Source organism: Protopterus annectens, chromosome 6.part0, assembly GCF_019279795.1.
Source record: "Protopterus annectens isolate FY-2018-M chromosome 6.part0, PAN1.0, whole genome shotgun sequence".
NCBI classification, from domain to species: domain Eukaryota; kingdom Metazoa; phylum Chordata; order Ceratodontiformes; family Protopteridae; genus Protopterus; species Protopterus annectens.
Genome location: NC_056737.1, coordinates 334,264,971 through 334,280,062, shown reverse-complemented (window position 1 = coordinate 334,280,062; position 15,092 = coordinate 334,264,971). Strand labels below are relative to the sequence as shown.

The 15,092-nt window shown below is 42.7% G+C and overlaps 1 protein-coding gene across 1 annotated transcript in view; it reads right to left on the bottom strand.

Moving 5' to 3' along the window:
- SNX6 (sorting nexin 6) overlaps nt 1-15,092 on the bottom strand; it is a gene marked incomplete in the record, with an annotated part of 1,213,439 nt that overhangs the window by 620,071 nt on the left and 578,276 nt on the right. Inside the window, 1 exon segment of the mRNA XM_044074093.1 lies at nt 1,689-1,728. Within this exon segment, the coding sequence (XP_043930028.1) occupies nt 1,689-1,728 (40 nt within the window).

The window sequence follows — 15,092 nt, the reverse complement described above, 5'->3', positions numbered from 1 at the left end:
GGCCTTCTGGCTTCCAAAATTACATCCATCACAGCTTTACTGAGAGGTGTTGACATGATCACCCATGCTGCCAGGTTCAGTGTCTGGAGATGATTGTGCAGGCTCTGATTGTTTTGCTGGGACAGTAGCTGAGGTATTTGAGGTAAGGTCCAAGCTGGGTTTTGAGACAAGTTCCTTAGTACTGGGTACCAGTATTGGCGGGGCCAGTCCGGGGCAATTAGTATCATCTTTGGCTTCTCTTGTCTGACTTTTAGTAGGACCTTGGGAAGAAGAGGCAGAGGAGGAAAAGCGTAAACTGATAGGTTTTTCCAACTGAAGGATAGGGCATCCACTTTCCATGCTTGACTGTGATAAGTCCTTGTGCAGCATCTTTTCAATTGATAATTATGAGGAGAAGCAAATAGATCTATGTCCGGGCTCCCCCACTTCTTTGTTATCATGCTGAAGACTTGTGGATCTAGTCTCCACACGTGAGGGTCCATAAGGTTTCTGCTTAAATCGTCTGCTAGAGTATTTTGTTTTCCTGGCAGGAATTGAGCTTGAAGAGGTATTTGGCAAGTCAAAGCTGTGTCCCACAGTGCCATGGCTAATCTGCAAAGAGGGTATGAGTGTGTGCCCCCCTGCTTGTTTATATACCACATAACCATGGTGTTGTCCGTCTTTATCAGTAGTTGTCCTGGATAAAGTAAGTCCTTGAAGGCTGTCAGGGCATTTTGAACAGCTAACATCTCTTTTTGGTTGATATGTAGATGCATTTGTTTTGGGGTCCATATGCCCTGAATGCATCTTCCTGCCATGTGGGCCCCCCAGGCATAATCTGATGCATCTGTTGTTAGGTTTGGCTGGCAGGGGGTAAAGTGAAGGCCTGTCCCATGTTTTGATGACATGCCTTTGCTCACCATAGAAACTCCTGCTGTATGCAGGGAATGACAGGAATCATTGTTTCCAGACTGTGACAATGTTGACTCCATAAACTTTTTAGGTACCACTGAAGTTTCCTCATATGCAGTCTTGCATATGGAATCAGTAGGATGCAAGATGCCATGAAGCCCAAAGCCTGCAGAGTTTGTCTTGCAGATAACTGTTTTTTTGTTGCCATCAGTTTTGAAGTAAGTAATCAGTTGCCTTTGTTTGTCTGGCGTGAGGTAAGCCATCTGGGCAGTTGTATTCAAGCTTTCACCCAGGAATGTTATCTTTTGAGAGGGTACTAGTTTTGATTTCTTTTCAGTAGTCAGCCGACCGGCACTTGCGAAATGCTTCTGCTTCGGGCACCTCGCGGCAAGAAAGACTAAAGAAAATGGCGTCGGCTGCTTGTTTTATACCCCTGACGACCTGATATCATGGAAGAGGAGACAGCAACCAATGCAGAACCCAAGATTTTGGAATTCAGGCCGGCTGAGGGCAACCTGCCAGCAGATTACCCAAATGTAATGACTGCAACAGTGAAACACGAAGAACATCTCCACAACTAGAAGACAGTGTTTTAACTTTGTATGTGAACACATCCCATTTAAAGGGGGGGGGTCTGAAAGTATACTTAAATAAGCTTTTCCAATGTTATTAAAGCAAGCTTTTCAATTCCCACATAAATTAGTAACTAGCTTCCTTTGGCAGTGTAAGCTAAAGGAAGGAAGCAAGAAGTAAGCAACATATTTCTGCCAAAAACTGATAAAACATGCAACACCTACCCTTGTTCTATCAAATAATTCTGAAACTTTCAAGAAAAACCTAGGAAAAATCAAGTAAAATAAGTATTACTTCACAGTATTTGCTGAAAACAAGCTCAGTTTTAAATGTTAACACCATTACATAATCTAATTGTAGACTATTACCCTTTTCTACCTAAAATGTAGAATTTCAAAACGTTAAAACATAAATGTATGCAATTCCCCATTCTGTGTACTTCAGATCCCTTAAAAATGTCTTGCTGCTGAGTAACCATGCTGCATACCTCCACACAAACAAACTTTATGCATGTAGGAATCAGAAACATTTGCACAGGCCAGCACACCAACAGCAGCAATGTGCTGCAAACCATCAAAATGTTCCCTCCACTCTTGGAAAAAGGACACAATAACCACTCTTCTCCACATATTTTCCTGTTAAATCTAATGTAGAATCTTTCCCTGGGCATACCAAGGCATGATTTCCACTCTGAGGTGTCAACATGTCTACAAGGAAACGCAAGAATTATTAATCCTGGGGGGACTTCCAAGACAGTGGCAGTAATGTACGAAGTTGAAAACAGAGCTCTGGATAGTGAATAGTTTAAATTAGCAAAAGCCTGCAAACTACTATAAGGTATAAAGAGAAATTAGCATCTGAAGAGTCTATGAAGTCAAGAAAGTCAACCAGGAAAAGAAGTGAAATAAAATGGAGGGAAACTATGGAAACTCAAGAACAAACAAAGCCGTACAGTGGACAAGAGCTTGGAAAAGCTGGTGGCAATAGCAGCTGAAGGAGAACAATTTCCAGTCACCCTAGACAGGAAGATTGACCAAATGTGGTCTGAGATTTTCAAGACATGTGGGTCCCTGTTGGACTATATAGAGACAAATACAGGGCTGCAAGAAAGAGGTTTTAACCTGGCATGATCCACAAATAACCCCCTATAACTAGTCACAAAATGTTAAATCTGCACCTAAATACTATTACTCACCCTCCCCACTCAACCTAAAACAGACCCACAACCTCAACCTTTAAGAGAGACCTTAAAACATCTGATGGCACATGATCATGTTCATGTCATTTACTAGTGTAATAACTAATTTTCCTTATACCCACTAAACCTCATCCTCAAAATGCCATAAATATCCACCCATGCAACTCTAACCCCTCTTCTGAGCTCCTTTTCCTTACCCATGAACCTTAGCCACCCTCCCATGCCTTTTCTCTTACCTCTCTATTAAAATTTCTTTCGCAACACACCCCATCTAGCTTACTTTACTATGCTCTTCTTTCAACTCAATATATACAAAAGTTATGTACTTACCATTATGTTATATCCATGCTGTCTTGTTTCTTCCAATTCAGTTGGGTTATTGATCTGACCTCAGTGCTTTTCAAGAGTCTGGATCCAGGGCTCAGACTCCTTTCCCCTACCCATAATTCCCCTCTGGTCCCCAGATTACCTCAGAGTTTGCATGTTTACATTTATAAATGTCTGCTAAGGGACATAAAAACAGGCTCAGCTGACCACCTTACCTGACATATCAGATATTAAAAAAAGGTGAGAAAAGTTGCCCAGGAGACAAGGCCCTATATGTCTGGTTTAACCATCTGCCTGAGAGTCAGAAAGACAATTTAGGAAAGGGATGGAGGAAGAAAGCTAAACCAGACAACACGGACCAAGCATTACTGCAGAACATAACTTTCATATCTGATGTTGTCTTTTTCATCCAGTTCAACAGCTGGGTCAGATTCCCAAGCTACCCATAAACCCTAGTTGGTATCAAGGAAGGATATTCCTGAGAATGGTGCAGCTAAAGGACATACGAGATATGGATTGTTAATCCAACCTGTAATGAGACACAAGGGTATGACCAGCAGACCAGTTAGCTGCAACAAATCGATCCCTGACCACAGAAGCAGTGGAGGAAGCCAATGCTATGGTTGAATGTACCTTTGGTTTGAAATGTAAGGTCAGTCCAAAATTTTTTCAGAAAACAAAGGCAATACAGTCAGAAGACCACATGGATAGTGTTACTTTAGAATCCCCTTGACCCAATTCAGCTTTCAAAAAAGCAGGGAAGAGCTGATCAGACTTTTTGATATTCTTTGTTCTGTGTAAATAAAATCTGAGTTAACAATGAATGTCTAGCAAATGTAGTGCATATTCCCCTTTGATACAGAACTTTGGGAAAAACACTGGTAAGAGTGTTCATTTGATAATCTTTATGAAAAAAATCAAGACATTTACAATAATAAGGCTTGCAACTCTGAAATCCTCCTTGCATACCAGAGACAGTCTTCCAAGCAAAAAAAAATATCCACAGTAGAAAGAAGCAGGTTCGAATGGAGCTTTTGACAAGCATGATAGCAATATCCCAAGGGGAACCGAATCCCTGGTTGGGGATTGGTAATTGACACTTGGCAAGAACGACAGTACTTCCCAATTGTGGAGCAAGAAGTATATAAGAGTACGCCAGTGAAAAATTTATTCAAACAACTCTACTGCTTCGGCCAACACTTCCTTCAAGGAGTACAAACAAACAGCATCTTGTATACCATACAAACCTATAAAACAATCAAATTACATAATTTATCAATTACTCAATTAATTACATTAAAATTTTCCAGTTGCATTCTAGATTTAACCCCCTAGGAGTCAGTGTATCATACTTGGAGATAAGAACAGATTCCTTATAAAGCAATCTTTTTTTAATATCAAAACACCCAATTCCCGGTATTACTTACTCCAAAATGGTACCTCATAAAACATCAAAATTGCTGCCATGACGCAACTTAAAATGCATAGCCAGAGGGCTATTTTCCTTCATATTTTTTATATCGCTTATGTGTTCTTGTATTCTGATGTTAAAGGACCTCTTGCTTTCCCCTATATAAAAAAAAAAAATTACAAATGAATCTTTCGCCCCCATGTATGCTAACTTATTTATGGGCCTTTTTGAAGTAGAATATTTGTATGGACATGCATTTTTTACAAAAATTGCAGTAAAATATTATAGATTCATAGATGACCTGATTTTTATATGTACGGGTGGTTTTGAATTGATGCAGTCTTTTGCAGAGGATCTAAGTAATAACAGATTCCATCTTAAGTTTGATGGTCTTCAATTTGGAGATTTGGTAGCATTTTTGGATGTACATCTGCAGGGTCTTCCAGAAGGAAAAAGGCAAGAAATGTGGAAAATGCATAAATATAGTTGCAAGCATAGAAAACTTCTGGAAGAACCTCATGTTGATCAGGAACGAACGTAGGAACGGTTAAGGAGAGGTGAATTCAAACCAAGAGATGAAAGGTTAATACTGGCAGCTCAAGATAGTGGGTTAACGTACACGCTGGTTTACAAAGTCCATTGAACATGTGGGAGAAACAGACAAATGTAGGTTTTGTAAAAATGAACTGGAAACAGTTGCACACCTCATTGCTGGTTGTGGCATACTAATGGCAGAAGGACTGTATACTGAAAGGCACAATAATGTGGCGAGACTGTTGCACTGGGAGTTGTACAAACATGGTTTTGAAGTGGCTGAAAAACACTGGAAACATGAGCCAAAAAGCATTATAGAAAATGATGAAGTCTATATCACATGGGATCATCCATTACCAGCAATTCAAAAGATAGATGCTAGAAAACCGGATACAGTGGTCCAGGAAAAGAAGACGAGAGTAATACTGATTATTGAAATCACCATACCCAATGACTACAGTGTCCTGCACAGAGAGAGACAAAGTTATAAAATATCAGGATCTACAAACAGAAATGAGAACAATGTGGAAGAAAGAACCAAAATATTTCCAACAGTAGTAGGAGTAATGGGTCTTGAGTGAAACAACACTAATTTCATGAACTTTAATCGTACTTTGTCTTAGGAATGGGGTCCATTCCCGTCATGGTATTAGAAACCCAAAAGACTTGGAAAAATAAAAAAAGGAAAAACAACTAGGATTCATCGAAGATTTGATAATATCAAGCTTTTTCTGCATGATTCAAGTTGCCACCCTTCCCCATTTATTAGAAGCACTCTGCATGTATATAGGTTGTGCAATGACAATAGGGAGTTGGAAATCAAAATGAGTAAAACAGTAACTATGTTCTTGAATACTGGTTATGACAAAGATTATTAGAAAGTCATTAGAGAAGTTTAAAAAAAGAAGTTATGTTCTTACCATAACGTTCCATGTTTGTTGTCCTTCATCTCACAGTCTCGTTTGTGATAACCAGCCACTAGACAAAGCAGGTAAAACAATAATCAATTTACCAAAAGTTACCATAGCAGATAATCCCCTTGTAACAGGAAGGAGACATAACAAGGGATGAGACAAAGACTAAATCTAAGCAGCTGGAGTGACAGCAGAAACTCAGCCAGTGTAGCCAAAAAAAAAAGGGAAATTCTCTCGAAAATCCAGGAAGGGGGATGGAGGGAGGGACACAAGAAGGAAGGCAAGATGAGGGACAACAAACATGGAGCGTTATGGTTAAGAACATAACTTCTTTATGTTATGTTGTCCCTATCTCGCCTTCCTTCTTTCTGTTTGGGACAGTGTCCCCATCACCTAAATCCTGGGTGGCTCAGTGGAAAAAACTCTTCAGGACCATGGAACCAAAGGATGCCCTGTTCCGGGAGGCCACGTCCACTGTGTAATGAGTAATGGCGGTATGGGGGTTAGCCTATGTTGCTGCTGCACAGACAGAATCTAGGGGTAGTCTAGCTTGAAAGGCAACAGAGGTAGCCAAAGACCTAGTCAAGTGTCCTCTAATCTTTCCTGGGATTTTCATGTTTCGCGACTCAAATACATGTGATGGTGTTTGAAGCCACTTTGACAAGGTTACTTTTGAAACCTGAGAACCTTGCTTCTTTTCTGAAAAGGATATAAATGATTGGTCTGATTTTCTAATGTCCTCACTTCTATGCAAATAAAAATGAAGCTGCCTATGAACATCCAACTGATTAAGCTTATACTCTGCCTTGTTGCAATAGCTGGGGAAGAAAACAGGAAGTTCGATGGACTGATTCAAATTGTACTCTGAACATACTTTGGGCAAAAAGGAAGGATTAGTTCTAAGAGAGGCTCTTTATTTGTGGAAAATTAAATAAGGAGAGCGAATGGAAAGTGCCTGTAACTCTGAAAACCGCCTGGCTGATATAATGGCAATCTAGAAAAGGGTTTTCCACTACAACAATTTAGAGGGCAAGAAGAAGCTGGCTCAAAGGGTGGAAGAATTAGAGCTGCTAAAACTAAATTTAAATCCCACGGAGGGGGAGGTTCTCTTATTGGGGGTCTTAATAGGGCAGTACATCGTGACAAGGCCTTGCACAGTTTATGTGACATGACATTAGAATCTAAGTGTCCTACGTGAAAACTGGATGTGGCAGCCAGTTGCACCCAAATTGTAGCTGCTCATTGTTCAAAGGATTCAGCCAAAACAATCAAGAATCTTAGAAATAGGTGCAGTAAAAGGACCAATATCTTTCTTTTTTGCCCAATAAGAGAACTTCTTCCATTTACTAGCAAAAAGTTTCCTTGTTGTGGGTTTGTGAGAAAAAAAACAAATGTGTTGAACCGCAGGGGAGATTTCTGGAAGCCTGACTAGGACTGGAAGTGGAGAAACCAAGCTGTGAGCTTGACAGTTTGTATGGAGGGGTGGGGAGCACCGGAGTGATGTGTCAGGACATCTGGAACTGGGTCCAGAATTCAAGGCTCCTCTTGCAGGTGATGCCAAAGGAACAGAAACCATATCTGAGGAGGCCAGTAAGGGGCAATAAGGATCAATTTGCAACCCAACAATTTTGCTTTCTGAAGAACTTTGGGAATTAAAGGAAATGGGGGGGGGCATAAAGCAGTCCCGGGGGCCAATCGTGAACAAGTGCATCCCTGGGTGACTGTCCTGGTGGTGGGACTAGGGTGAAGTAGCTGCTGCATTTGTTGTTTAAGGGAGTGGCAAAGAGATTGCAGCATGACTGGCCCCATCTGCGAAAAATCAGATCTGCAATTTCCTGTTTCAGGGACCACTCGTGAGGCATAAGTATTGTCCTGCTGACCTTGTCCACTATCACCCTGTATTTCCCCGGGATGTGTGTCCCGATCAGAAAACGTTGGGAAGACATCGCCTATTGCCATACTCTTAGAGTCTCCCGACACAAGGGGTAAGACCTGGTTCCGCCCTGTTTGTTGATGTACCACACCACTGACATATTGTCCGTCTGTATTGCTATAGTCCCTGAAGGAAGAGTCGAAGTGCTTGCAACACCAAGAGCATCGCCCTCATCTCCAGGACATTGATGTGCAAATGGTACTAGTGTGGTTGCCAAGTCCCTTGAATAGTTTGTCCCAGATAATGTCCCCCCATCTGGGAAGCGCCCGTGGTCACTGTGGCTACCGGCAAGGGGGGGGGGGGTTCAGGAACGGTCTGTCTAGGTTGAACTGGGGGGAGTAGAGCCCACCACTGCAGATCCCTCCTGCAGGACTCTGTTATTGAAATCAGGTGCGACATCAGTAGATCCTGGAATGACCACTGAGTGAAAAGGAGCCACTGCAGAATTCTCATATGGAAGCGCGTCATAGGGACCAGAGTAATCCCAAGACCTTCAGTACGTACCTTGCCTGAATTCTCTTTTTTTGTCATGAGTACTGAGACTTGTTGACGAATGGTAGACACCCTTTCTTCAGGAAGCCTCGCTATCATGTCTCCTGTATTTAATTCTGCACCTATAAATGTAATACACTGACAAAGCAGATTTTTCGGAATTTATGGTGATGCCTAGTTGTGCATAAGTGTGAATTGTGTGGTCCCGTGCTTGTATCAGGTGATGCTCGGTGGTGGCAGTAAGGAGCCAGTCTAGCTACGGAAACACCTGGAATACTAGACACCTCAGGTGAGCCGTAACTACTGCCATGTATTTGGTGAACACCATGGGGGCTGTGGTGAGACCAAAGGGCAGAGCTCTGAACTGATAATGACTGGCTCCCAGCCAGAAGCGTAGATATCTCCTGGATCGCCTGTCCATTTTTATATGGTAGTACGCATCTGGAGATCGAAAGAGCACATCTAATTGTCCTGACCCAAAAAGGGGAGAATGGACTGCAGTGTCACCATCCGAAACTTGGTTTTCTTTACTTATTTGTTTAGTCTGCTGAAATCCAAAATGGGCCTTCAGTCCTCTGTCTTTTTTGGAACTAAAAAGAACCTTGAGTAAGTTCCGGATTTGATTTGGTCTGCTGGGACTTCCTGGATGGCTCTTTTTTGTAGCAATCTTTGTACTTCTAGGTTTGCCTGATCCTGAAGACTGGGTGGAACATCTGGAATCGATTGTTGTGCTCTTTTGGGAGGTGTTTGGGAGAAGGGAATTTTGTAACCCCTGGATATTATAGACTGTACCCATGCATCTTCTGTTATTGTCTGCCAGGCTTTTGGGTACAGTGATAATCTGCCCCCAACTGCCTCCAGCAGTGGACAGCTGGGCAACCTATCAGGGGGTTGCTGGAAGGGCCTCGCAGAGAAAGTATCACTGTCGCCCTGCTGCGGACCCCCCCGCCACGAAACCGGCGTCTCCCATTATTTCCCTCTCTGCCCCTGGGGGAATTTTCTCCACGTGTGTCAGGTGAAGCTCCCTGGGATTTCCGGAACCACATCTTACCACTCTTCTGACCTTTGGGGTAAGGTCTGGAAGGAGTGGAAAAACATACTCCCACAGCAGAGAGAGTTTTGCCATTACGTTCACACCTGGTAAGAGTCTCTTTTACTTGAGGCCCAAACAAAGAAGAGCCATCAAAGGGGGAGTTTGTAAAGGAGGACTTGAAGGGCTCCTCAAATTGACATAGGCGCATCCAGGAGCATCTCCGCAGAGCAACTCCTATGCCTGCAGCCCTACTCTCTCCATCTGCCGCGCAAGAAATCAGGCGCAAGGAGGAATTAACAACTGGGGTCAAGGTCACAAGCTGGTTAGCTGTCTTGTTCGCTGCTCCCTCAGATGTAGGTTCCTGAGGGGCATCTCCTAACTCCTTAAGGAGATCTCTCTGAAGTCTTGTAAAGTGTGATAATAGTTCAGTGACCTGAGTGTAAAGGCCACTGATGAAAACATACACTTTCCACACCTGTCCATCATCCGGGACTCCTTGTTAGGCAGATGGACAGAAGAAGAAGTTTCTGCAAGTTCATTCTTGGTGGCTGCTGCCACCACCATAGCATCAACAGGCACTCCTTTTGAAAGAAATGGTTTATCTTCAGGGGCAATTATAAATTTATTGGGCCTCCACGGAACTGGTTCCATGGTTTCTGGAGAGCTCCACGCCTTTCGACTCATTACAGCTAAAAGTGGGTAAAAAGGTGGAGGGTTGGGAACCAAAAGCATCCAGGTACACAGACCCGTCCTCAGAAGGGGCAAGGGACTTCCGGTTTCCCCTCTGTCTAAGGATTTCCAGGATATCTGAAAAAGAAACCTCCTCAGAGGGGGACCGTGGGGATCCTTCTGACTCCTCCAAGTCTGTGTCTAAGGTGACGGACTCAGGGGAGTTCAAATGCTTCCTCCTGCACTTTTTCTTCTGAGGAACCTCCTCTGAGGCATGCTCAGGGAAGGTTACGGAAGAGGTGGGGTCACCCAATGGGGCACCCTGGGGCATAGGTTCCCTACACTTGGGGTGAAGGGGAGTTTCTGAGGCAGACACCGGTACAGAAGGAACCACTGAAGCCAAGGGTGGAGCAGTCTCAGCAGACAGCACACTCCTCACCTCGAAGGCACCGCGGTAGCAGACGGAGAGAGACTCCAGCTCCAAAGAACCTGGAGACCACCCCCGAACAGAGGGCGATGGCTCTGAGGCTGATGTAGGAGCCGAGCTCACCTTCGCCGAAGCACCAAGGAGGGGGGTGTTAAACAAGGGTCTGATGACACCACCCCCCCCGGAGCCGACAAGAGAGCATCGGCCCCAAGATCCCTCGACAGACCGAGGTATCGAGGAGTTTGGAGCGGTGGTCAGTACTGAGAAACCTAGGGTTGTCGGAACGGATGGTTCCACCACCACGACTTCCAAGCACTTCGGCTCCGAACTGGATACAGTCGGAGGAGGAATTGATGAAAAGACTGGTTGGGCAGACGGCACCACTTCCTTTTGGGCTGGGCTTGACAACAATTTTGCAAATACAAGTGTCTTGAGCAGCCTCTTCACAACCCTCTCCACTTCATCATCCGAAAGGCTCCTGGATGACCGAGAGGAGTGTGCAGAAGACCGATGACTACCTGCCACAGATTGTAAAATGGGAGACTGTGGAACAGATCTCACCGGCACCAAGGAAGGGGACCTAGATCTTTTGAGAGTCTGGGACGGCTCCAAGACTGCTGATGGAGCCACTGGAGAGAGAGAGAGAGTCTTATCAGAGCCAACTGTCCACTCCGAAGGTTCGGAGGACTTGACTTTAGATTTGGTCGGCACCGAGGATGGAGCCAACGAAGATGCAGGTTTATCGACCTGATTTTTTGCAGGCTCAGTTTCTCCAGAAGCAGCTTCAAAATGAGTTTTTAATAAACCTTGTAGAATAAGCTTGTTTTGTCTCTCCTGCAGGACTCATGCACTAAAGCCATGACAGATGGAACACGAGTCCTGCAGGTGAACAGCCCCTAAACAGTACAAGCAACTCGTGTGCCTGTCCGTAAGGGACATTTTTTGGCTATACGAGTTGTATTTCTTAAACCCTGATGGTTTTGGTTCCTGGGACATAGTAAAGTACCTGAACAATAAAGCTAACACACAAACAACAATTTTTTTTTTTTTTTTTTTGTTAACAAGAGAAGGAAAGAGGAGGTAGCCTCCAAGTTAAACGGCTACTTTCCCTAAGGAAAGAAGAGACTCTAACTAAAACAGCTTCTCCTTAAAGTAGAAAGGAGGGACAGAAAAAGGGGAAAGCCCTCTAACTTAAATGGGCTGCCGACAGGGATCACAAAGGCAAGGTAGGCCCACGGAAACGATGGCCACAACAAAAGCAACAACAAACAACCGAAGTTTTTAGAGAGGGGTAGCAGAATATAAGGAAAGTTAGACTAACGCTACAGTATACAAAAGCTATCCGAAAACTGTCACAAGATACACAATTTAGCACAAGAAAAAACTACTTAGCCTGAGCCAGCAGAAGACAATCTCGACGCTGCAAGTGGCAAACGAGATCTGAGTAGCTACCGCTAGGCATGTTCGGATAGGGGTTAGCCTCGAGCCAGTAAAGACTTTTCGAGCTACAGTATGTGGCCGAGTTGAAGCAGAGTTTGGCTCTGAACCCAAACAAAAAGAAGGAAGGTGGGATAGGGACAACATAACATCTAATATTATTGGTAATAATGTTATGGCAAAGTTCAGGTAAGGGGAGAAGATGGTTATGAATGTAGAAAGGTTTATGTAGTTATTACTTTTTATGTGTTCAGCAATCAGATTGTGATTATTAAACAATTTTGGGTCATCTTGCTTAACTTCAGAGAGTTTATAAATAGCTTGTATATTGCCCCAATGTTCACTTACAGAAGAGGCAGGAAGTATTCGGGACATTATTGTACATAGTAAGTTTTTAAAACCCAAGGATAATTTTATACAATGAAATATTATATAAAGGCACATTTAGATGTGACAGTTGTTCTATTTGCAAGGATATAGTAAATCATTTCAGCAAAATAAAAGGTGCTCCCTTTAGTCCAACTGGAAAATATTATTGTTATACAGAAGGTATTGTTTATGCTTAAATGTCTTTGTAATTTGTTTTATATAGGGGAAAGCAAGAGGCCCTTTAAAATTAGAATACAAGAACACATAAGAGATACTCTGGTCATGCATTTTAAGCTGCGTAATGGCAGCAATTCTGATGTTTTAAGAGGTACCATTTTGGAGCAAGCAATACTGAGAATTGGGTGCTTTGATATTAAAAAAAAAAAGATTGCTATATAAGAATCTGTTTTTAGACTTGAGTATGATGCACTGACCCCTACGGGTTTAAATGTAGAATGCAATTGGACATTTTTAATATAACTGAGTAATCTATAAACTATGTAATTATTTGATTGTTTTATAGGTTGATATGGTATACAAGATGCTGTGTTTTATTGTTTGTACTCCTTGAAGGCAAGTGTTGGCTGAAGCACTAGAGTTCTTTGAATACATTTTTCACTGGCTTACTCTGTTTTATATACATATTAGTTTTTCTTGCTTGTGGCTTTTATGTGCAGCAAGAAGTCCCTGCACTGAACTACTAAGTCCTTGGTTGGCATGATAAGGAGACAAATATCCAAATACGGGAATACTTAGAACCCTTGAGATATGCTATTACCACTGCCATACATTTGGTGAACACGTCGGACAGGGCATCCGCCAACTGCATGAGGAGGGAAAAAATTCTCTGGTAGTCAGGCCAGTCAAGGCCTTCCACAGCAGGAAATCCCACAAGTCAGGACTGCAACAGTGAAATACAAACATTCAGCTACAGTAGCCTGAATCTCATGCATGCCTCTCAAAAACTTCCCGATTACTGGAAAAAAATTGGTTTCACTTCTGCCTGGAGTACACAATGAAAATCATTTTCCATAAATACTCTCACTTTCTCTATTTTTCAATACTTGCCCTTTTTCCAGAGTTTGGTTAGGATTAATTCTTTCTGCTGGCATGATTACATCTTTAATACAGGGCTTGGCTGCTTTCTTGTGGCCAGATTTGGAGCACAGACATGATGTGCCCTTTCAATTAACACATCCTGCTTTGAAATACCAGTCCAGTTGCTTATTTGTGCTTTCATAAAATTAATATAGTCTGCTCCTTCCAGTTTCTCTGGTATAACATAGAATCTCTGATTTTCCCTACATGCTGTGCCCTCTCATTTTTGTGAAACAGCTATTCTTGAGTTGTCCTATAATCAAGCAGTCTTTTCTTCATTTCAACATCTGATTTTTGTAGTTTTATCAGTTCAACTGAACAGCTGTTTAAAACTTCCTTCAGTTTTTTCCAGCCTTTTGTTATCTGAGTTGATGGCCTCCTCTCTTTCAATGTCTTGTTTGTTCTAATCAGCTCTGAGAACATTTGATCTATCTTTTCCTCTAAATTACAGACAACCATGTCTTTCCCCAAAGGTGGAGCCTGAGCTACGTTTTGCTGAACAGCTGCAGGATTCTTTCCAAGTCAGCGTTTTCTCTTCACCTTTTCTAGTTGATTTTCTTTCAGGTTGTCCCAAGTTTCTTTTTTTCTGGCATCCAGACAGTGTACTTATTAGTCAGTAACTGAATTTACTAAAACTTGAAGTTTCTAACCTTATCTCTCTTTTCCACACTGGGAGAGCTGAAAATCAAACTGTTGATCAGTGTGGAGCCATCTTGGAAGTCCTCAATAGACTCCAGATCCTGACTAGTTTGGAGGGGGTGGAGGCTGCTGGATGACTTTTAGCAGCTTTATTTCTGCTGCAGCAAATTTCATCTGAAAGGTGACATGTCAGGAATTTTCTTCTTTTTCTGAAAAGAGGAAAACAAAGGGAATAAAGGAGCTTCAGGTGATTATCTTCTGCACCTATGAACTGCAAGGCATGTCCTGCCAGGCTTAAGGGTGCAAATACAATCCCCCGTCCTGACTGCCAAAACAGAGTGCAGCAGTTGTTTTATTTATTTATTTTACATTTGTTAACCGGGAAAGTCAGACTAGAACAGAGCCTATTTTTGGTGGAGACCCAGGGAGAAACGCTCCAGACATATGTCTTTGAAGTTGTTCAAATATTCAGGAATGCTGGTAGGCTTTCTCCATGAAAAAGACTACAAAACACTTGATTCTGTGGTCAGTCTCTGCCCTCTGGGGTGATGTCCATTAAAGTTACTCCCCCCTCTGCAGAAGTGTCTTTGCCAAAAATCCTGGAATTTTTTAAACCAAACACTCCCCTCATCTCCCTTCTGTTTATTGGGAGCAGGTCCCTTGTGGGGATGAAAAAGTGTACTGTGACCTCAGACAGGGTGTTGCATTAACTGCTCGCTCCTGGTAAGGTTTTACCTTTACTTTAGGTCCATACAGAGTTAAACCAACAAGGGCATTAAGAACATCATTAAGTCTTCCACAAAGTCACATAGGCGCATCCAGGCATGCAGATAATCAGTAAGGCCAGTGCCTGCTACCCTGGCTTTACTATCAGCTGTGTTGGAAAGCAGATGCATGGACACATGAGTCACTGACTGGAGGATAGACAACTGGGACACCACTGACTTTGGATTTCATAGGTAGGTTACCAGGGAGGGAAAATGTCAGCTCCTTTGTCAAGTCCCTCTGAAAATGTGTCCTATGAGCTAGGTAATTCAGCACTCAGACTGCAAAGGTCACTGAAGCATACTTCCATTTCCTATATCTGTCCAAAGCCCTAGGTTCTCTAATTCTCTAGTAGGAGGATGAAGAAACATGCTCTCTTCTA